Source organism: Peromyscus leucopus, chromosome X (assembly GCF_004664715.2).
Source record: "Peromyscus leucopus breed LL Stock chromosome X, UCI_PerLeu_2.1, whole genome shotgun sequence".
Lineage (NCBI taxonomy): Eukaryota > Metazoa > Chordata > Mammalia > Rodentia > Cricetidae > Peromyscus > Peromyscus leucopus.
In genome coordinates, this window is record NC_051083.1 from 45,033,144 (window position 1) to 45,055,302 (window position 22,159).

The window sequence follows — 22,159 nt, forward strand, 5'->3', positions numbered from 1 at the left end:
CATCTAGCATCTCACTTTGGTTTACTGCTGTTCCATTGACTTCAGTGATAAACTAAGTCTTTGTGGATAAAATGGGTGATAAGAGAACTGAAAATCATATCATCAGAAACAATTGTGGATGGTTTTTGACTGAAACTAGGAAAGACTTTGGAGTATATGTCAGAAGAAACAATATATTTGAAAGATAACAGAGTAGAAAGATAATAAGGTGGAAAAGAGTAACGTGGTAGGATGGAAGGAACAGAGGCTTCAGAAGTTACCTAGACCCGAGGCAAAATGATAGGCTTACCACCTTCTAGTTTTGTAACATAGGGTTGCATAGCCGAATTCTTTGTCTGCTCCTGTAAGATGAGTGCATTAATGTTAAGATGACAGAAAAGATACAATGGTGATAAGATCCATTTGCAAAGTTCCGTGCCTCCCATCAGTAGATACTCTAAGAATTTTAGGACTTACTAGTGATTATAGTAATTTTAGGTTCCTTAATGGAATTTCTAAGTAGATACCCTAGAAAAATAAGTGAAAGGCCTTAGTAGGCTTATTTTTACCCTGTTTAAACTAGATTTTTTCCATATACAGCCATACCACATTGAACACCATTGATCTCATCTTATCCTAGGAGTTAAGCATGGTTAGGACGGGATGATACTTCGATGGAAGACCAACTAGGATTACTGGATACTTGGCTGAGAGGCAACCTGAGATTACCAGGTGCAATAGGCTTCAAACTAAATAACTGACAAAATAAACAAATCAGGCTTTCCAAAAACTGGATTTGTTTTAAAATGAGAACAGGACTCTCTGAATCATTTTGTGTAAAGTGTGACAAAGGATGTTGAACAATCTGACAGATTAATTGGATGAATTATGCTACAAATTTTCAACTTGCTGTCATTAACAGTTCAAATATATTTGTCCTACTGTAATAATTTATTGACCCTGCTTATCAACTTGAACTTCCTTTTCATACATTACTCTTGGTCATAATTTGATACCTCAAATACCCTTAAATATAGTTTTAAATTTCCAAAGGCTTCATCATACATATGGAACATAAAAACTATAAAAAATGTTTTTTTTTTCAAATGGGTATGTTTTTCATTTCAGTTTGGAAAGCAGCACATAGACAACCTCTTCAGTGACCTGCAGGATGGGAAACGCCTCCTAGACCTCCTGGAAGGCCTGACAGGGCAAAAACTGGTAAGAATCATTCTTTACTTCCTTCCTTGCTTGGGTGCTTCTTTCCTTCTTCCTTCCCTCCCTCTCTCTTTCTCTCTCTCCTCCTTCCCTCCTCCATCTCCCTCCGCCTCTCTCCTTTCTCCTGTATTTGTATGTGAGACTGAATGCATGTTTGCATGCGGGTGTACAAGCACTTGTGTGCCTGTGTGTTGTGTGAAGGCAAAAGGTTGACTTTGGATAGCTTCCTAAATTACTCTCTGCTGTATGTATTGAGACAGTCTCTCATTTGAACTAGACCTCATCAATTCAGCTATTCTATTTAGCCAGCTTTTTTCTGTGGTCCTTGTCTCTGCCTCCTGATCCCTGGGATTACACACAGGTTACCATGCCTACTACTTGGCTACTGTGTGTGTGCTAGGTACCCATGCTTTGGTCCTTACATTTGTATACTGAGACATCTCTCCAGTCCAGGAAATTTATTTTGAAATTTACAGTAACCCCAATGAAGTGACAGACCCCAAAGAATCAGTTTTATTTGAGTGATCTAATGAAACTCACCAATGTATTAGTCAGATAAGCAATACAATACCTATTCCTGAACTAAATAATTCACATTATAATTTTCATTTTGGCATTGTGCAGAATAATAAAGTAAAAAATTTCAACAATATATTCTGTTAAATAACAAGCAATATGTGTCTTTACTTTTTAAAAATCCTTCTTAAGGACTAATTGTATAAAGGTTTTTATGCATAATGACTTTAAACTTAACTTTGTGTTATTTTGTATTTTCAAATGCACCTGTATTTATATATAAAAATATTTTTGGTATAGTATAAGGAAATGTTGGTATTTAGTCTGATATCTAAAAGCATATGAGATGAAAATATATTTTCCTTCTGAGAAACTGTTAACTTATATAACTTTAGAATATTCCTATGAAGGAGATAAAACATGGATATACTATATTATAAGTCACTAAAGTCATAGAAGAGTCTGAGTTCAGTTGAAGAAACCCTCATAATGGAGAAAAAATTTTAAATCATAATCTCTTGACTTAAAAGATTTATTTTTAGATTTCTATTATTCTTTTAAGTAGGGTTTAAGACTCCAGTCTACCTACAGCCATCCATTCTGTATATATAATGAGTCCTATTTAATTATTGTTTTAATCTTTTCTCTTTTCCCTTTACTATGGCTCTCCAGCACAAGCATTTAAGCATGTGCATGCACATGAGCGCTCCCACCCAACACACACACAAACCAAGGTTTTGTATATACTATAGAAACTCTAGCTGTCTATCAAAGTTCAATCTGGCCAAAATCCTATCTCTGAGTTGCCTCCTGCAATTCTCTCACAGCAAGCCAAGTTGGTCCCTGTACTGTCAGACAGTGCCCAGAATTTTGCTTTGTTGTTTTGTTCACTTATTTTGCTTTCTGTGCTTCTATGTGTTCTGACAGTCCTTGAAAAACATGGGCTTCTGCTTGCTATTGAAGGCTTTTTAACATAATTCTAAAATTAATTTACCTCTCTTAAATTCCATAGAACTTATTTTTGCCTTTAATTACTTGAAATAATATTTTGGTGCATATATGTATGCATGGCTATGGCAGTGATTTTCAAATATTGTAGTAATGCTAAAAAGACATACTTTGTGCTTCCATTTTTAAATTAACTTCAATAGCTATATAGGATTAATATGTTACTATATTAATTAAAACTGGTACATTTTCTGGTTTATTTACCCAATAATTTTACTTTTATTTTTGAGATTATGATATAATTACATCTCTCACTTTCCTTTTCTCGTTCCAATAATCCTCCCCACTCTCCTTCAAATTCACGGCTTCTGTTTTCAGTAATTGTTATGTATACACATATATATTGCTAAACATAATCTGTTAAGTCTGTATAATGTTACTTATATGTATATTTCATACATTTTTAAGAGCTTTTAACTTGGGTTGATGACTTCCTAGAATAAAATATTCAAATGCTTTGCATTTAAACTTCTGTCAGGTAGCCAATTGGAAGGCACAGTATAGGCTTACTCTTAATTTCACTATAGTCACAAATTATATATATAAGCGTACATGTCTAATGTGTATATTTTTATGATGTTGATAGAGAAATAAGTGCCTGTGAGCATCCAACTTTTTTCCATATTTCCGGGGTCAGTTCTGTTTATAAATACAGAAATAAATCTCACTGACTTTCAGTTGTTTAAGGTTATTCTTTCATAACCTGTTCTCCTTCTCTGCACATTTATGGTGATATTCTGCTGCTTTTCTTTAAAACCATGTTTCTGTGCCTTTGCTTTTTTGCTCTTTGTGGTGATAGGTTGGAAAACACTAAAATACAGGCTGTTCTCACTTTGACATTCATGGAGTAAAACGTACTAAGATATTAAAAGTGGTGATTGCTGTTAATGTGGCTATGCTTGGAGATGGAGGAAGATGAAGGAACAAGACATCTGTTTCTTTAACAATGGGTAGTAGTTAAGTCATCTTGGAGATTAGAAGGCTTAACAGAAATGTTGGAAGCTTGTACAGCCAGTTTAAAGAGTAACATTCTCTTAGGTATGCAAGTCTTGAGAAGGATGGGAAGAATCTTGGAAAGCACAGGATAAAATTAAAAGTAGAAAAGTATATAATTTATTCCATATATACACAAGGTAAAGAAAGGATTAGACAATAAATATGAAAATTCTAACTTCATAGGCACGGACCAAAAGTTGGAGCCTTGTTCCACTGATAATTTTTGTGAATATATGTTAATTTTTAAGTTTAGGATAATTACAAGTGAAATTGGTATGAAACCATTGGCATTGCAAGTTGCTTAATAATAACGTGAGGAACTTTCCATGTACTACAAACTCCATAGAGCAAACATCTGAACGCATTATGTCAAAATCCCCCATCTAAATACTTTATACACATTACTACTTAAAGTTGTGGAACAGCTATTTTATTAACTCTGTTTTAACATGTGAAAAAACTGGAGTATAGTGAGACTGAGAAGTTTCTCAAGGTTGAATAATCCAAAAGTGACAGAGCAGAAAATTGAAACCAGGCTTAGGAAGTCACACTGTGTACTAAACAATAGCCTCCCTAAGATTGAAATGAGAGCTGTATAAATCACTGTTTTGGGCAGCTGACTTGTTCCAACCATGTCATTGTTAAAGATATCAAGGAGAAATTGTGAGTAGGAAATGAGCTTCTAATATATTCTTGGAGATAGCTAATGAGAGCTTGCATTAAGGGAAAACCAGAAAAAATAATAAGGCAGTAATAAATACAAGCATCACAACAATAGAATTTCTAAAAACTCATCTATTAGGAAAAATGAGGTGATGTGTATTTTAATTAATTATGCAGATGTTAGTTTAAAATTAAATGATGGGATATAACTTTTGGGAGTAAACGTATAAACTAAGAACCCTGGTTATTGAAATTTTGAATTCTAGTGACTAGGACAACTAGGCAGTAGTCAAAAAAACACACTTTGTGCTGGGCAGTGGTGGCGCACGCCTTTAATCCCAGCACTCGGGAGGCAGAGCCAGGCGGATCTCTATGAGTTCGAGGCCAGCCTGGTCTACAAAACAAGTTCCAGGAAAGGCACAAAGCTACCCAGAGAAACTCTGTCTCGAAAAACCAAAAAAAATAAAAATACACTTCTCATTTAGCATTACACATTTTAGAATATTTTAATTATTTGAAAATTTTGTGCAATGTATTTTGAAAATGTTTACCCTCCCACTGCAACTCTGGTCTTTAGCACCCTAGCTATCCTCCTTTGCCTTCCTACCCAACTTTGAAAATCATTCTTTTATATTTCTTCTTTCCCCCATTGAGCCCAGTTTCTGTTGCCAAGCTCATGTTGGGAGTGGGACCTGCCCTAGTATGTAGACAGTCTACCAGAAATTATGCCATTATTGAAAACTGGCTCTTCCTCTTCCAGCTGCCATCAAATAGCAATAGCTCTGAAGTTAGGTGTGGGATTTCATGCCTGCCTTCTTCCTCTATATTGAGATTCTGCCTTGAACTGATCTTGTTGTTACATCACTGCATATTTGTTCCATATGCATTGACCCTGTTGTGCCTGGAAAACATGGTTTTCTTGTCATCAAAAACCACTGTCTCTTAAAATCTTTTCTTCCCCCTTCAGAGAATATCCCTAGGACTTGGGGTAAGGGATGTAATAAGTATATCCCATTTAGTGCTGAACACTTCAGAGACTCTCATTCTCTAAATGCTGACTGACTGTTCTGTGTGGGAGAGCCCTGTGTTATCGATCATATAACACTATATATTTCAAAGTAATTTATATTTGACAATTCTATACATTATTATGATTTATTTGACAATTTCAAACAATGTATTTTGGTCAGACTCACCTCTACTTCCATCTCCTGGGTCCCTCCCTATCTTGTTCAATCCCTTATTTTTTTCTAATAGCCCTCTCTCCCTTTCATTTATGACCAACTGACTTAAATTAGGGTTGCCTGCAGGAGTGTGTATGGGTGGCTAGTTAGTGAGTGGAGTTTGGGCACCACAAGAGACTCATGTCTTTCAAACGTTTCTTAAAATGTATAGAAATAAAGTTACTTTTCTATCTTACTGGTTACTTTCCTTATGTATTTTGTTAATGTTTTCCATCATTCAAGGTCTTATAATAATACACACTGAGCTAAAAAATGAAGACACAATCACCCCAAATTGTACTGTAAATGAAAAAAAATGTGCTTTCTTTCCCAGGAGGTGGATTCTTTATGTTAAAGATGTGTTATTCCAAGGACAAAAAGCCCAAAGCCTGAAGACTTTTTTAAAAAAATTTAAATGCTTCACAGTATGTGTTCATTTATATGTAAAATATTCAAACTTAAAAGTGAAATTTATACATCCTTGATTTTTCAGGTAGAATTTTTCTGTCTCTTTGTTCCTTAGTAAACACCATTTCTCTCCTTTCTTTTCTCAGCCAAAAGAAAAAGGATCTACAAGAGTTCATGCTCTGAACAATGTCAACAAGGCACTGCAGGTCTTACAGAAAAATAATGTAAGTGGTGACCTGAACGGGTTCTGCACACCACAAAACAGCATGCTTAATGTTTCAGTAAGGACTTTGGTCGCAATGTAGAGAAGGCTTATAAGCTCTCTTGTAAATCACAGAAGCTCTTATTCAGAGCCCATGAGCTGCTTCCTTTGCATGAGCTTGCAGCTAATGTAATTCTAGAAGCCAATGTATACAGTCACGGAGGACCAAGAAAGGCCAGACCTGTACTTGGTATGGCTTTTGTGTTTCTAGATATTATTTGATATAGCTATTTTTAGTAGACAAACTGAGTCCTTCATATAGTGGTATTTTGTACAACAAAGAGACATTGCTTAATGAATTTTATTCCACGTTTTCAATCCTAATGATAATATACTTTGTGCGAATCATGCTAACAGTCACTACACACACATTAAACATATAAATTTAATTGACAAACAACTACTATTTTAGCTGAGGGGAAGAATTATTTGGCTTAGTATACTTGAATAAAAATATGTATGATATATTAGAAAAAGCAAACAATCATAGCTAAATGAGTGATCAGAAGAGAGGGGATATATTCTCCTCTGAGAAAGGCTGATCTTATCATTTTCATGATGGCCTTACAGGGAAATAGTTTTCCTTTCATATTAACTCCTACAACCTTTCTAATCGACTAGTACATTTACAAGGCACTTTTGGTAGCTTTCTGACTACATATAACTCTCTTTAAAGGGTAATTTCAAAAGCATTTACTACGTACTCTTAAAATAACTGTAATAAGCAATGGATTTGTAATAATGTACAGTCCTACATATGTTTTTCTGCTCATCTGGTCATGATAGACTAATATAAAGAATGTGAAAATGGAAATTGCAAAGTATCTAGTTGAGTTCATGAATTCATTGTCACATTTAACATATGAAAGTTATTTTATAGAAACATTATAAGTTTGATTGCTTTCTAACTGTAAATTTTCAGTTTTTCTGATATTAGAACAAAATGGTCTAATGAAAACTTGTAAAGATAACCATCACCTAGTCAATGAACAACAAGAACAAAAATTTTGGCAGTCATTAATAAAAGAAATAACAAATGCTGGCAAGGATATGTACAGAAAAGAATCCTTATGTGGCAGATGTTATCGTGTGTGTGTGTGTGTGTGTGTGTGTGTGTGTGTGTGTGTCTATGTGTGTGTTTTGAGAATGCATATGCACACACACATAAACACACACACAGATATATATATATATATATATATATATATATATATATATATATACATTATGGCAATGACAGCATACAAGTGATTAATGATAACCAGAGTAGTAGGTCTAGAAAGACTTCTTGGTCAAGGTAATATAAGCTGAGACCTAAAGGAAGTAAGACCTTGTACTAACTATATGAAGATGGTCCAGGCAAAGTAATAAAAAGACCTTGAGATACAGAAGCATTTGGAATGAGGACTTAGTAGTTGGAAAAGACAGTGTACAAAATCAAGTAGAGACAAAGGGATTAAGGACATAGTGAGGTAGACATTATGAAGGAAGAAACACAGTGAGCTGTGGTTAGGGTTTTGATTCTTGTCTAAATAACATGGCAAAGATTACAACTAAAAATACTGTAGTATATTAGGTAAAAAGAGAATTTCTTTCAAAATTAAATATTAGAATAATGAATATAAAGAAAATATATTGGAAGAATATTTTAAAAGACTAGCTTTTTACTGAAGAGAATTAAAATCAATAATAAGTACATAACATTATAGAAATACTTTAAATCTATAATGAAATCTTAATTATAATATATTTTATTTAAATTATTAAATTAATCATTTTAATAGTAACCTGTTTAGTAGTAAAAATGAAGTATAAGTATAATATAAATAGATTATAGGTTTAAAATAGTTATTTCATTTCTCCTGAAGCTACAAAGCATAGTAAATAGTTATTGAAAATAGCATTCACTTTGTATAAATTCTTCTTATTAAGTTGAGTATTCAAGAAACAACAGTTTAATAATTTTGTTCAATTTGTCCAAGCTCCAATCTGTGCCCTCCTCCAGGTATTAAGAAAATTCTATCTTTACCATTATCAGGAATGCTATTCTTTAATGCTATAGAATGGCCAGAGTCCAATAGATCTAAATGGTGCTATTCATAATTAGGAAAAGCAGTAACAAAACCTCTAATCTATAGTCCATTGAGACAACTACTAGCAAAATGACCATAAAAGTTATCTTATGAAGCCAAATGCAGTACTAACTGTTCCTGTATGAAACAGAAGTCACATTCTGTACTGGTTGATTTTTTTTGTGTGTGTGTCAACTTGATAAAGGCTGGAGTCATCAGAGAGGAAGGAGACTCAATTGAAGGAATTACTTCTTGAGATCTAGCTGTAAGGCATTTTCTCATTTAGTGATCAATGGGGGAGGACCCAGCCCATGGTGGGTGGTGTTATCCCTGGGCTGGTGGTTTAGGGTTCTATAAGAAGTGGGCTGAAGCTGGGCGGTGGTGGCGCACGCCTTTAATCCCAGCACTCGGGAGGCAGAGCCAGGCAGATCTCTGTGAGTTCGAGGCCAGCCTGGGCTACCAAGTGAGTTCCAGGAAAGGCGCAAAGCTACCCAGAGAAACCCTGTCTCGAAAAACCAAAAAAAAAAAAAAAAAAAAAAAAGAAGTGGGCTGAGCAAGCTATGTGAAGCAAGCCAGTAAGCAGCTCCCCATCATGGCCTGTGCATTAGCTCCTACCTTCCAGGATCCTGCCCTATTTGAGTTCCTGTCTTGACTTCCTTCAGTGATTAACAGCAATGCTGATGTGTAATGATAATAAACCCTTTCCTACCCAACTTGCTTTTGGTCATGGTGTTTCATCACAGCAACAGAAACCCTAACAAGGACACATTCAAAACTAAAGTTAAAGAGATTATAACTGAGGATTTTTCCATAAATGGGCATCATTGAAGGACTTAACCATGGAGAGTGAGGCGTTGAGTGACTAGGTGAATAATAACCATTACTACCTCTAAACCAAAAGAGAAAATTGTTAACTTGATAAGAGGTATAGCTTTGGTAGAGTGCTATGAGATAGATACTCAAGGCAAGATACACTATAAAAAATGATTTATTCTCAAACAATGACCTAATGAGTGGTATCATTTCTAACCAACTATCTAATATTCTTCCAGTGCTGTTCATTGGATTAATAAATATGTGTATTAGGTGTGTGGGGAGGGAGGATTTAAAATCACAAGCAATGGAATCATCTCACAGAAAGAAAGAGTAAGAAGTTAGATGGGTTTAGGTACAAGTAGGGCAGCACACAGTATATTAAATTTTCTAGTTCTTATTCTTTTTCTGTGTGAGTATTGAAAATCTGTATACTGAAAATCTTTATGCTATCCATTGTCTTACCCATGCTACTTCCACGTGATGACAGGAAGCAGAGGTGATTGATGGTTACATTATCAACCAGGTAACAATATACACATCCCCTGAGACAGAAAAAAGTTAGAGAGTCAGGTTCATTTCCAATACTTCAAGCTAAAGCATTTCTTGTTTCCTTTTATTCTATATCCCTTCTTTTTTTAAAAAAATAGAATTTTTGAGCTTTTCATAGATGAATAATATATTTACATAATTCCTCCCTCCTTTCCTGTCCTCCAATTTCTCCTGTGTCCCCTCCACTCCCTCTCAAATCCATGGCCCATTATTTTTTAATTATTATTATTACACACACACACACACACACACACACACACACACACAGGGTGTGGGGGGATTGGAAAACTTATCAGCGAGTTTATCCCTGAATAAGACTGATTTTTCCTCTCTCAGTAGCTGTATTGGTTTAGGTTTCTATTGCTGTTAAGAGACACCATGACCACAATAACTCTATAAAGGAAAAGATTTAATTGAAGTGGTGGCTGACAATTTCAGAAGTTTAGTCCATTATTATCATGGCAGGGAGCTGGTGGCTGAGAGTATGATTGAGTACAGGCAGACATGGTGCTGAAGAATTGTACATCTTGATCCAAAGGCAACAGAGAGTGAACTGTCTCACTGGATGTAGCTTGAGCATATATGAGACCTCAAAGCCCACTTTTAGAGTGACACACTTCCTCCAACAAAGCAACAACCACTCCAACAAAGCCACACCTCCAAGGAGTGCCACTCCCTTTAGGGGCCATTTTCTTTCAAATCACCATAGCAGGCATTAATTACCTGTAGCTTTTGACCAAGGGGTAGGACCTTGAGGTATATCCTGCATTGACACTGGCATGTCAAATGATGGGGCCATTTTCAGGTCTTATTTACAAAATATAACCTGGACTAACAACAGATACTAGTACCAAGGAGGTGTGGCCAGAGAGAAAAAGATCTAGAGATGAAAATAGAGAGACACAAGTGTTTTGACGGAGGAAGTAGGAAGAAAGGGGAAACTTCAAGTGGTATTGAGGGGAGACAGCAACTCATATCTGTTCTTTTATCCTCACCTGAACTCTGCTCACATCTTGTCTTTGTAGAACATGCACACCATATTTATGGTATGTTTTGATTTCTCTGTAGCAGTTGTTTCAGCATGACATCATTCCTGCTATCAATAATTTAATTTAGAAAAAAAGACACGTATTGAGAAAAAAAATCACTTCTAAGTATAATACCATCATTACAATATTTGCTGAGAACAATGCTAATTTGTAATAAACTTGGCTGTGGTTCTGAAAAGCATACAAAAGAGTACAAATTTCTGTGAAACAGAATGACACTATGAAGTGATTTCACTTGTTTTCCCACCTTTAAAAAATATCTAGAGCCAATGTTCCCGGCTTTTTGAAGGCATGCAGGAGAAAGTTCAAATGTGAGGAAATATCCTGCTTGTATCAATTCTATTATTTCTTAACTCTATTTGTAAGCACCCTGTATTAGGAGGCCTTAGAATTCAGTTATACAGTATTTCAGTGCTTTTCACTCAAGTAAGAAGAAACATTCAATGTGTAGTTTAAATTTTCTGGGATTAGAAGATGCCTAAATGGGTATAAGGCTGGTTGCACATAAATGAGATCCTGAGTCTGGACTGTGAATATCCACATACAAGCCAACCATGTAAGCAGAAGCCTGTAATCCTGGCACTGTGAAGACAACCACAACTGCTGTGCTACAGCCGTGTCATGTCCTATAGACAGTGTTCCTTCCTAACATCCAAATCTTAAACTCTTTCAACAACTTGCCCAACATCTTCCATGAGCCTTGGAGGGGTTGATATTTAGGGCTAAAATCAAAAGTCAATTACACTTAGCACTTTGGTCAGTTGTGAATCTCTGTATTAACTGCCACAAACTGCAAACAAAGAGGCTTCTCTGAGAGTGACACTAGTCTTTCAGCACAAACTTAAATATTTAGGGGACAGTTTGATAACATGACCAGTTAGCAAACCAAAAGTTGAGTTTATAACCTCACTGGCCAGGGCCTATGACCAGGCTGAATAGTACCGAGGGTGAATTCCCTCCTTCAGTGTGGGTGTCTGAAAACATTGATGCCACCTTTCAACCAGTGGGCATAGCTAGTCTGGAAATTGGTATTATAGCACGGAGAGTCTTCACAGCTGTGTAAGACCACTGATGGCTTTTCTCCCACAGCTGCCTGCATAGCATCTTCTGGCACCATGGAAACTAGCCAGTAGAGAGGAAGTTTCCATCTCAGTTCCAGCATGATATTTGTATGTTCAACAATAAAAGTGTGTTATGTCTTTAAAAACAGACACTATCAAATTCTGGTGGTAAATCAAGATAAGTGGCAATATCTTGCAGTGTTTTGGGAGCCTAAAGGGCATTGCTTGACCAATAACATATATTGAAATATCCTATACCTGACATTGGTGTTTTAGCTCCATAGCTTCTGGAATCTGCATGCTCCATCCATGCAAAATCCCTCCATTTATACTTTTTAAAATAGTTTAGTCATTTTATAAAGTAGTATATTTTGATGTGACTTCTTCATAATCCTTAGTTTGAATAAGGATCTTCTCCACCCTCCTCATCTCCCCATCTCCATTATAACCTGGCCACCCACCGCCAGTATTCTTTTCTTTGATTTCCTATCACATGTGTTACAATCTCTGCTGTAGTAATTTTCTTTTGGCTGCTAACTAGCTCCCAAATAAAGACACAGAGACTTTTTTATTAATATTACAAACACTCAGCATTACCTTAGGCTTGTCCCACTAGCTCTTTTAACTTTATTTAACCTTTTTCTATTCATCTATATTTTGCCTTGGGGCTTTTACCTTTCTCTTATTCTATATGTCCTGCTTTCCTGCTTCCTCCATATCTTTCTGTCTGGCCCCTGGTGTCTCCCTGTCATCTCTCTTTCTTTCTTCCTCAAGCCTAGATTCTTCTTCCTACTTACTCTGCCTGCCCACAAGTTCCATCTATACCTCTTCCCATGCTATTGGCCATTCTGCTTTTTAGTAGACCAATCAGGTTCCTTAGGCAGGCAAGGTAAAACAGCAACACATCTCTACATAATTAAACAAATGCAACACACCTTTGTACAGTTAAACAAATATTCCACATCACTCTGCTTCTTTCTTAAAGTCTCCCTATCCTTGAGACATGCCTGTGTTACAGGAATCTAAAAACAGACATTCCAACTATGATTTAATATTACTGTGACAGTTGAAGATCTCCTAACCATCTCTCATAAACCATTCTCATTAATCGGCTATCACAAGCTAGCAAATTTGTATCAATTAAATTCAGATCTACATTAGCACAAAGAAAATGAATTCAGTGCTATTCATTATTAATCCACAAATCCAAACTATGTATTTTAAAAGCCTAGGTGAAAATTAATTCAGTGGTCAGTTATATTCAATTCTTCAGTTAATTGAGCCATTGAAAACTGTCACTGAATGAGATTGAGTGGTTGTGAAATGTCACTTGTAGCTACAGTTTTCCTTCCTTGTCCACAGTCAGGAGAAATCTTTGTCACCCGCCAGTACCACAGCCACTCAGACCCAACCAAGTAAACACAGAGACTTATATTGCTTACAAACTGTATGGCCATGGCAGGCTTCTTGCTAACTGTTCTTATATCTTAAAGTAACCCATTTCTAGAAATCTATACCTTGCCACGTGGCTCGTGGCTTACCAGCATCTTCACATGCTTCTTGTGCTGGCGACATCTGGCAGTCAGTCCTTCTGCCTTCCTGTCCTTTTATTTCTCCTCTCTGTTAGTCCCGCCTATCCTTCCTGCCTAGCCACAGCCGATCAGGTTTTATTTATTGATCAATCAGAACAACTTGACATACAGACCATCCCCCAGCACAGCCAAGTGCAGACCATCTCAAACACCTGCACTCAGGCCCATGGTCCTAATCATCCTCTATGCGGACCTGCTGGGTAACACCACAAAGAACCCAAGAAGGGCTCCCACAGGACATACAGAACATCCCACAGCACTTCCCCTTTTCTTTTTTTAAAAAGGAAGGTTTTAACTTTTACACATCTTTAAAGCCAGCTTGGTATATTTGGGAATTTGGGCATAGCTTCTCTTACTACTTCCTGCTGGAGGGGGGCACAGTATCTTATGGGGACACAAAGAAAATTTTAGGTTCATGGAGTAGTCCGTGAGACTGTATCGTCTGAGCCAGTTGCCTTGAAACGATTCTGGATGTTGGATCATCTGGGCCATGGTGTCATCGGAGACCTTGGAGACCTTTCAGGTGGTCTTGGCTGGTCAAACCTGATGTATCATAATCTGGAACAAATCCATAGCCTCTGGCTTTCTGTAGAGACAAAAGCAGAGCCTCTTTTCCAAAGCAACACATCCTTAGACATAAATTTCAAAATTGGAAATACCTTTAAAATATACACATTGATTTAACTGAGCAGTCTTTACAATCACATGTCTTTCTGCAGTTAAAAATCCCAAAGACAATATAATCCAGACTCTCTGTGTGATATCCATCTTTACATGGCTTATTTTTATATTACTTTTACTTTCTCTTTAAAGACTTTATTTTTTTAAACTTTCTATTTCTTTATATAACTGTCTATGTTCCTTTTCCTCTCTCTTCCAAGCCTATGTACATTTTTACACACATTGTAAAGCATTTAAAGTCTTGTTCCATCTGAATCTGTTGCTTTAAACTGCAGCATTTGTGACTGAAACAGCTCTATGGCTGCTGGCTCCGCCCACCTCAGCTTCCCAACATGCCTGTGGTGCCTTTACTGCCAGCTCTGGGAGCTATCGTGAGTCTATGCTTTTATCCAAGCAGCGTGTAGCCCAGAAATCTCTTTTTTTGTTTTGTACTAGCAAAGGCTAAATCCACCACCCAGCTTAATGTGCCACTTGGAGAGGCCTCATTCCCGCCATACTGCAGGTCGAGCTCGCACACTAGGAACCCACCAGTAGCTCAAACCGGCAGCTGTCACTCATTTGAGAGAGACAATTAGGAAGCTGATTTTAGCTCCGTTTTAGAATCTTTTCTCAGGCTTTAGGTAGAAACTCTTGCCCCACGTTGGGCGCCATTTGTATCTACAGTTTTCCTGCCTTGCCCACAGTCAGGACAAATCTTTGTCACCGCCAGTCCCACAGCCACTCAGACCCAACCAAGTAAACACAGAGACTTATATTGCTTACAAACTGTATGGCCGTGGCAGGCTTCTTGCTAACTGTTCTTATATCTTAAAGTAACCCATTTCTAGAAATCTATACCTTGCCACGTGGCTCGTGGCTTACCAGCATCTTCACATGCTTCTTGTGCTGGTGGCATCTGGCAGTCAGTCCTTCTGCCTTCCTGTCCTTTTATTTCTCCTCTCTGTTAGTCCCGCCTATCCTTCCTGCCTAGCCACAGCCGATCAGGTTTTATTTATTGATCAATCAGAACAACTTGACATACAGACCATCCCCAGCACAGCCAAGTGCAGACCATCTCAAACACCTGCACTCAGGCCCATGGTCTAATCATCTCTATGCGACCTGCTGGTAACGCCACAAAGAACCCAAGAAGGGCTCCCACAGGACATACAGAACATCCCACAGCACTCCCCTTTTCTTTTTTTAAAAAGGAAGGTTTAACTTTTACACATCTTTAAAGCCAGCTTGGTATATTTGGGAATTTGGGCGTAGCTTCTCTTACTACTTCCTGCTGGAGGGGGCACAGTATCTTATGGGGACACAAAGAAAATTTTAGGTTCATGGAGTAGTCCGTGAGACTGTATCGTCTGAGCCAGTTGCCTTGAAACGATTCTGGATGTTGGATATCTGGGCCATGGTGTCATCGGAGACCTTGGAGACCTTTCAGGTGGTCTTGGCTGTCAAACCTGATATATCATAATCTGGAACAAATCCATAGCCTCTGGCTTTCTGTAGAGACAAAAGCAGAGCCTCTTTTCCAAAGCAACACATCCTTAGACATAAATTTCAAAATTGAATACCTTTAAAATATACACATTGATTTAACTGAGCAGTCTTTACAATCACATGTCTTTCTGCAGTTAAAAATCCCAAAGACAATATAATCCAGACTCTCTGTGTGATATCCATCTTTACATGGCTTATTTTTTATATTACTTTTACTTTCTCTTTAAAGACTTTATTTTTTTAAACTTTCTATTTCTTTATATAACTGTCTATGTTCCTTTTCCTCTCTCTTCCAAGCCTATGTACATTTTTACACACATTGTAAAGCATTTAAAGTCTTGTTCCATCTGAATCTGTTGCTTTAAACTGCAGCATTTGTGACTGAAACAGCTCTATGGCTGCTGGCTCCGCCCACCTCAGCTTCCCAACATGCCTGTGGTGCCTTTACTGCCAGCTCTGGGAGCTATCGTGAGTCTATGCTTTTATCCAAGCAGGGTGTAGCCAGAAATCTCTTTTTTTGTTTTGTACTAGCAAAGCTAAATCCACCACCCAGCTTAATGTGCCACTTGGAGAGGCCTCATTCCCGCCATACTGCAGTCGAGCTCGCACACTAGGAACCCACCAGTAGCTCAAACCGGCAGCTGTCACTCATTTGAGAGAGACAATTAGGAAGCTGTTTTAGCTCCGTTTTAGAATCTTTTCTCAGCTTTAGGTAGAAACTCTTGCCCCACGTTGGGCGCCATTTGTAGCTACAGTTTTCCTGCCTTGCCCACAGTCAGGGCAAATCCCTGTCATCCGCCAGTCCCACAGCCTCAGACCCAACCAAGTAAACACAGAGACTTATATTGCTTACAAACTGTATGGCCGTGGCAGGCTTCTTGCTAACTGTTCTTATATCTTAAAGTAACCCATTTCTAGAAATCTATACCTTGCCACGTGGCTCTGGCTTACCAGCATCTTCACATGCTTCTTGTGCTGGTGGCATCTGGCAGTCAGTCCTTCTGCCTTCCTGTCCTTTTATTTCTCCTCTCTGTTAGTCCCGCCTATCCTTCCTGCCTAGCCACAGCCGATCAGGTTTTATTTATTGATCAATCAAAACAACTTGACATACAGACCATCCCCAGCACAGCCAAATGCAGACCATCTCAAACACCTGCACTCAGGCCCATGTCTAATCATCCTCTATGCGGACCTGCTGGGTAACGCCACAAAGAACCCAAGAAGGGCTCCCACAGGACATACAGAACATCCCACAGCAGTCACTGATTTGAAAAGTGATAGTGTTCACTCTTGTTGGCATATGATCAGAGATAAAAATAATTTGAAATTGTTCTTTAAAGGTACAATGTTATATGTACTTTAAATATCAAAATTTTAAGTAGTCATAATACATATTTTGAGGCATATTAGAGCAAATATTTCTCACTGAATGTAAACTGTTTCCATTTACCACCTATAAAATCTAGGATTAAAGTATAAGTTCCAAATTTTAAAGTTAATTTATGTCAGAAAGGTATTATTTCTGTTACTACATTTTTCAGCCTCATAATAGGTCTTTAAAAAGACTAGCTCATCAGTGATACTGATTTCCCAGATTCCAGAAACTAGTCCTGTTAGCCTGTGAACTTACCAACTGTTGGGTGTTTGCCAAATGCTTCCATGATTTGGATCTGTGTCATCATCTGTGAAATGTGCTATGATTTCTTCCAAAATATTCTTTTGTAAGATAGCACAAGGCACAACAAACACATATCTCAATTTTAAATTCATATAACAATGCATGGTGATATTATTACTCTTCAGCTGAAGAATGCTTTCATTTAAAAGAATTTGAAGAATTAGATAACATGAGTTGGCTTATCTAACTACATAACTTAGACTATAATTTTTGCAGTGAGAGGAAGACTTGATTTTTTTCAGGCATATTATACCTAAAACTGAGGTACTTGTTTACCAGGGATACATACATATTAAGGTTTTTTGTGATAATAATTATGTACTTACAAATAACATTATGACTTTTGGTTTTATTATACTTAATGTCAAAAATGCTTCTTAAATTTTTATGGCCAAAATCACAAAACTTAGAAAGGAAAAGTTATATAAAATTGCTTTTATTAAAATAGCACAATAAATTAACACATATGATATTATATTATTTATAAGAATTCAATTTAAATAATACTACACTGAAAATTATGGATGTTTTACTTTATTCTATAATGCAAAATCATTACTGAGGAAAATGTGTGTTCTCTCAAGTATTACTTTCTAGTGTCAAATATACTACATAAGAAACTTAGTTAATTATAACACCTACTTTGCCAAAAAGTATAGATTACATTTTGTATTCACCCAGGCTGCCTGAATTGAACATTTTATTTTGATTTATTTGTTTTATATTTTTTGTTTGTTTGTTTTGTTGAGACAGGGTTTCTCTGTGTAGCAATCATGGCTGTCTTCATACTAGTTCTATAGACCAGGCTGGACTTGAACACACAGAGACCTGCCTGCTTCTGCCTCCCGAATGCTGGAATTAAAGGCTTGTACTACCACTGATGGAATGTTTGTTTTAAATTATATCAGCCCTTTAAGTGTTCATGTTTTCTCTAGGTTATAGAATTTAAAACAAACAAAAAAATCCTACTTCATTGTTGAAGGTGATATAGGCATATAAACATATATGTATATATGAAAGCATAGAATCTTGAAACATTCTCCTGTGATATAGCACTGAGATCCTAAACACTTTTAAATTATTGACAAGTTTTATTTCATTTGTCCCTAAGGAAATTGAAGCCACTAGTATTTTTTGACATAACTAAATTCATATATATGGTATATGACAGCTGGAAAAAATCATAGACTGAATGAATTTATAAAATTTAAACCATTAAAAATAGGGAAAGAGACAGGTGGTGGTGGCACATGCCTTTAATCCCAGCACTCGGGATGCAGAGGCAGGTGGATCTCAGTGAGTTCAAGGCCAGCCTAGGCTACAGAGTGAGTTCCAAGACAGGCTCCAAAGCTACACAGAGAAACCCTGTCTTGGAAAAAAATAGGGAAAGAGGACCAGGTGGTAAAGGTGCTTGCTGCCAAGCTCTGTGACCTAATTTTGATTCACTGGATCCACATGGTAAAAGGAGAAAACTATTAAAAGTTGTCCTCTTATCTCCACATATGCTTTGTCTGTGGTATGCATGAACCCCCTCTACACATGAACTGCTTATGCATACAAAACAAATGAATAAAAATGTGATAAGAAAATTTTAAAATAATACAAACATAAAGCAGGAAATGGGGGAAACTTGGTTTCATGGGCCAGATATACAATCATAGTATTTCTCCCTTTTATATTATACATATTGTACTATTCATCACTCAGTTATAAAATATTCAACACATGCATGTCTTAGTGGAAGAGAACAGTGGTGATTTATGTCCCTAAGTCTTGAAAATTTAAATAGTGTAAGTCTTAATTTTTTTTAGAAAAGTACATACTACAAGGCTTTAAAGCCACTTTAAATTTTCTGTAGTTCCAGTTTTCAAATGCATCGAATTTAGAAGGGTTATGTAACTCCTTGAGACAATTCACATAACCATAGATAAGCCTGTATAACTACATGTTAATATTTTATAAAACACTGAAGATGTTTATAAAGGAAATTTGGATCATCTAGTATGTTAGAAGGAAATTCTTAGGTTATTTACTAATTATGAGAAAGAAATATATGGATATGAAAGCTACAAATAAATGATGGAAGTATACTCATAAAAAGTAGCTAGCAGAATAGACATTTATCTAATAAAATCCAATGCATGGTAGGTCCTAAATCATTGGTTACTGTTTAAGAGTGTAAAGATTCTGAATGTGTATGCAAAATTTTAGACATTTAATATTCTTTTAAAACCTGCTCATTTTTTTGGTTTAATTACTTAATAATATTTAATTTGTAGTAATTTTGGATTAATCCCATTCAAACAGAAAGCCTGAAGAGTTACTAGATAACTTGTGCTTACTTCTTTTCCCTTCCTACTTCATATTTTATTTTTATGTATTTTTGTAGTTTAGTAGTGCTGGGAGAGAGTCATACCATACAACAAAACTCACATGGGAAGTTTAGTGGGGTAAGGGAGAAGACACAGAAGCTCGCCTCTGCAGGAGAAGCTGTGGGAGAAAGAGAGTCGAATGCCGGGAGGAGTTTGTTTTTTACCAGGGAATTTAGCCCATGCACATAAGGAGTGTCCATAGATGATGATGTATTCTGTCAGGACCCTGAGTAGACTACTGTAAATGCCTGAGTTACTAACAAGCACAGGTGCATAGTGGGTGCTCTTAGTGGCTGCAACTGAGGACTCAAAGGGCAGGCCAGCATAATGCCTGAATGCTAACAGGCATTATACAGAAAATTAAGGAACAAAAGTGTCTCCTTCTGGATATAAATGTGAAATGCAGAAAAGATCTGAGAAAGGCACATGTCTTGAAAACAAACTCTGAGAAACTGTTATTTTCTATTGGCTGAAAGTCTTTGGATAAGTTGTCATTGCCTGTCAAAAAATCTGCATATACCATCTATTTGTTTGTTTTTTTTTCGAGAAAGGGTTTCTCTGTGTAGCTTTTCAACTTTCCTGGATCTCGTGCTATAGACCAGGCTGGCCTCAAACTCACAAAGATCTGCCTGGCTCTGCCTCCAAAGTGCTGGGATTAAAGGCGTGTGCCACCACCGCCCGGCCTTACCATTTATTTGTAAACTGATATTTTCCTTATTGAATGAACTGTAATTTTAATTTCCAAGTTAAAACTGTAAAATAGTTAAAAATACAAATATGGAAAGTTTCACCATCTCTCTTCTTTTGGCTAGAATGAAAATGCATGGCAAAATTCATTAGTGTATTAATTCACAGAATTTTTCTCATCACACACACACACACACACACACACACACACACACACACACACACACACACACCTTAGTATTTATTATAAGAATATGACTCACCGCTACCCTTTTCTCCTTTATGTTTGGCTCTAATTTTCATTATTCATTACTCAATTTGATTTTTTTGAAATTAGACTCTTCTTTCATATAATATATCCCAACCACATTTTCCCCTTCCTCCACTCCTCCTACTTCCCCTCCTCCATCAACTCCCCATTCACCCATATTCACTCCCTCTCTGTTTCTTCTTCAGAAAAAGAACAGCTCTCCAAGAGATGACTTCCAAATAAGACAACACAAGATACAATAAGACAAGGCAAAAGCCCTCTTATTGAGCCTGGACAAGGCAACCCAGCAGGGGGAAAGAGTCCCAAGTGTAGGAAAAAGTGATACACCCAAATCCACTTTAATGAGTCTAACAAGGATATCAAACTAACAGCCATAACATATATGCAGAGGACCTGGTTCAGACTCATGTAGGCCCTGTGCTTGCCACTTCAGTCTCTGTGATCCATGTGACACATGCATAGTTGATTTGGTGGGCCATGTTCTCTTGGTGTCTTCCATTCCTATCATTTCTACATTCCACTCCTCCCATTTCTACAGGGTTCCCTCATCTCCTACAGGAGGGACCCAATGACAATCCCCCAACTTAGAATCTATATCCACATAATGTCTGACTGTGGGTCTCTGTATATGTTTTCATCAGTTGCTGGATGAAGGCTCTCTGATGACACCTAGATAAAGCACAGATCTATGAGTATAGAAGAATATCATTAGGAATCATTTCATGATTTATTTGCCACTTATGTTTGGCTCTACTCTAGCTCTCTGGGCTATCCAGTCTCTGGTTCCTGGCCATGCAGGCAATGTAGGACATGGGCTTCTTCTTTTAGTATGGACAAGTTAAAACTAAAGGTTGATTGGCCACTCCCACATGTTCTGTGCCACCATTGCTGTAGCACAACTTGTAGGCTAGAGAGATTATAGATGGAATATTTTGTGCCTGCATTGGTGTTCAGGTTTCTCTTTCCACAGCCTGCAGAGTACCTTCTTTTGACAAAGAGACTAGAATGTAGGGGTGATACTTCCAAGTCTGTACCAGCTTGATCTCTGTACTTCAATGGGCTGAGTAGAAGTTGTCCTTAGCATTGGGGCCCTGTTGTCAGTTTTCAGAGGATGGCCTTTTGTCCTAGCATCAGTCTTGGTTGTTCAGAGATCTTCATAGGACCTTCTTAGCCAACAAGTAACCCCAGCCCCACCAATAGACACCTTGTCTGGCTACAAAAGATGGTCAGTTCAGACTCCCTATCCTTCCTAACTAGGAGTCCTCACTATGAATAAATGTATTGTACAAAGTCCTCAAAAAAAGTAATAAAATGGGAAAAAGATATAAAATAGTAAATATTTTTTATAAATGCATGTGAAAAGGTCCACAAAAATTTAAATACAGAAAAATACATATGCACATGCTTTAATCTAGTGAAAACTTTCGTTATAATTGGTATTAAAATGATACAGGCCACATTTGTCTATGCAGTGTTTAAAATAACACAAAAGAAAACCTACAAAATTCATAGTACTACACAAATGTCTACCAACAGGGGGTTGAATAGCTATTTTATAAAATACCTAAAATGT

At 37.0% G+C, this 22,159-nt stretch overlaps 1 protein-coding gene across 8 annotated transcripts in view; it reads left to right on the forward strand.

The window, feature by feature from the left end:
• Nucleotides 1-22,159, forward strand: part of Dmd (dystrophin) — a 2,209,767-nt gene that overhangs the window by 500,421 nt on the left and 1,687,187 nt on the right. For all 8 annotated transcript variants that reach the window (XM_028881805.2, XM_037198928.1, XM_037198927.1 and 5 more), the window contains exons 3-4: nucleotides 1,108-1,200; nucleotides 6,158-6,235. In XM_028881805.2, coding sequence (XP_028737638.1) covers nucleotides 1,108-1,200; nucleotides 6,158-6,235 — 171 coding nt within the window. The remainder of the gene's footprint in view (nucleotides 1-1,107; nucleotides 1,201-6,157; nucleotides 6,236-22,159) is intronic.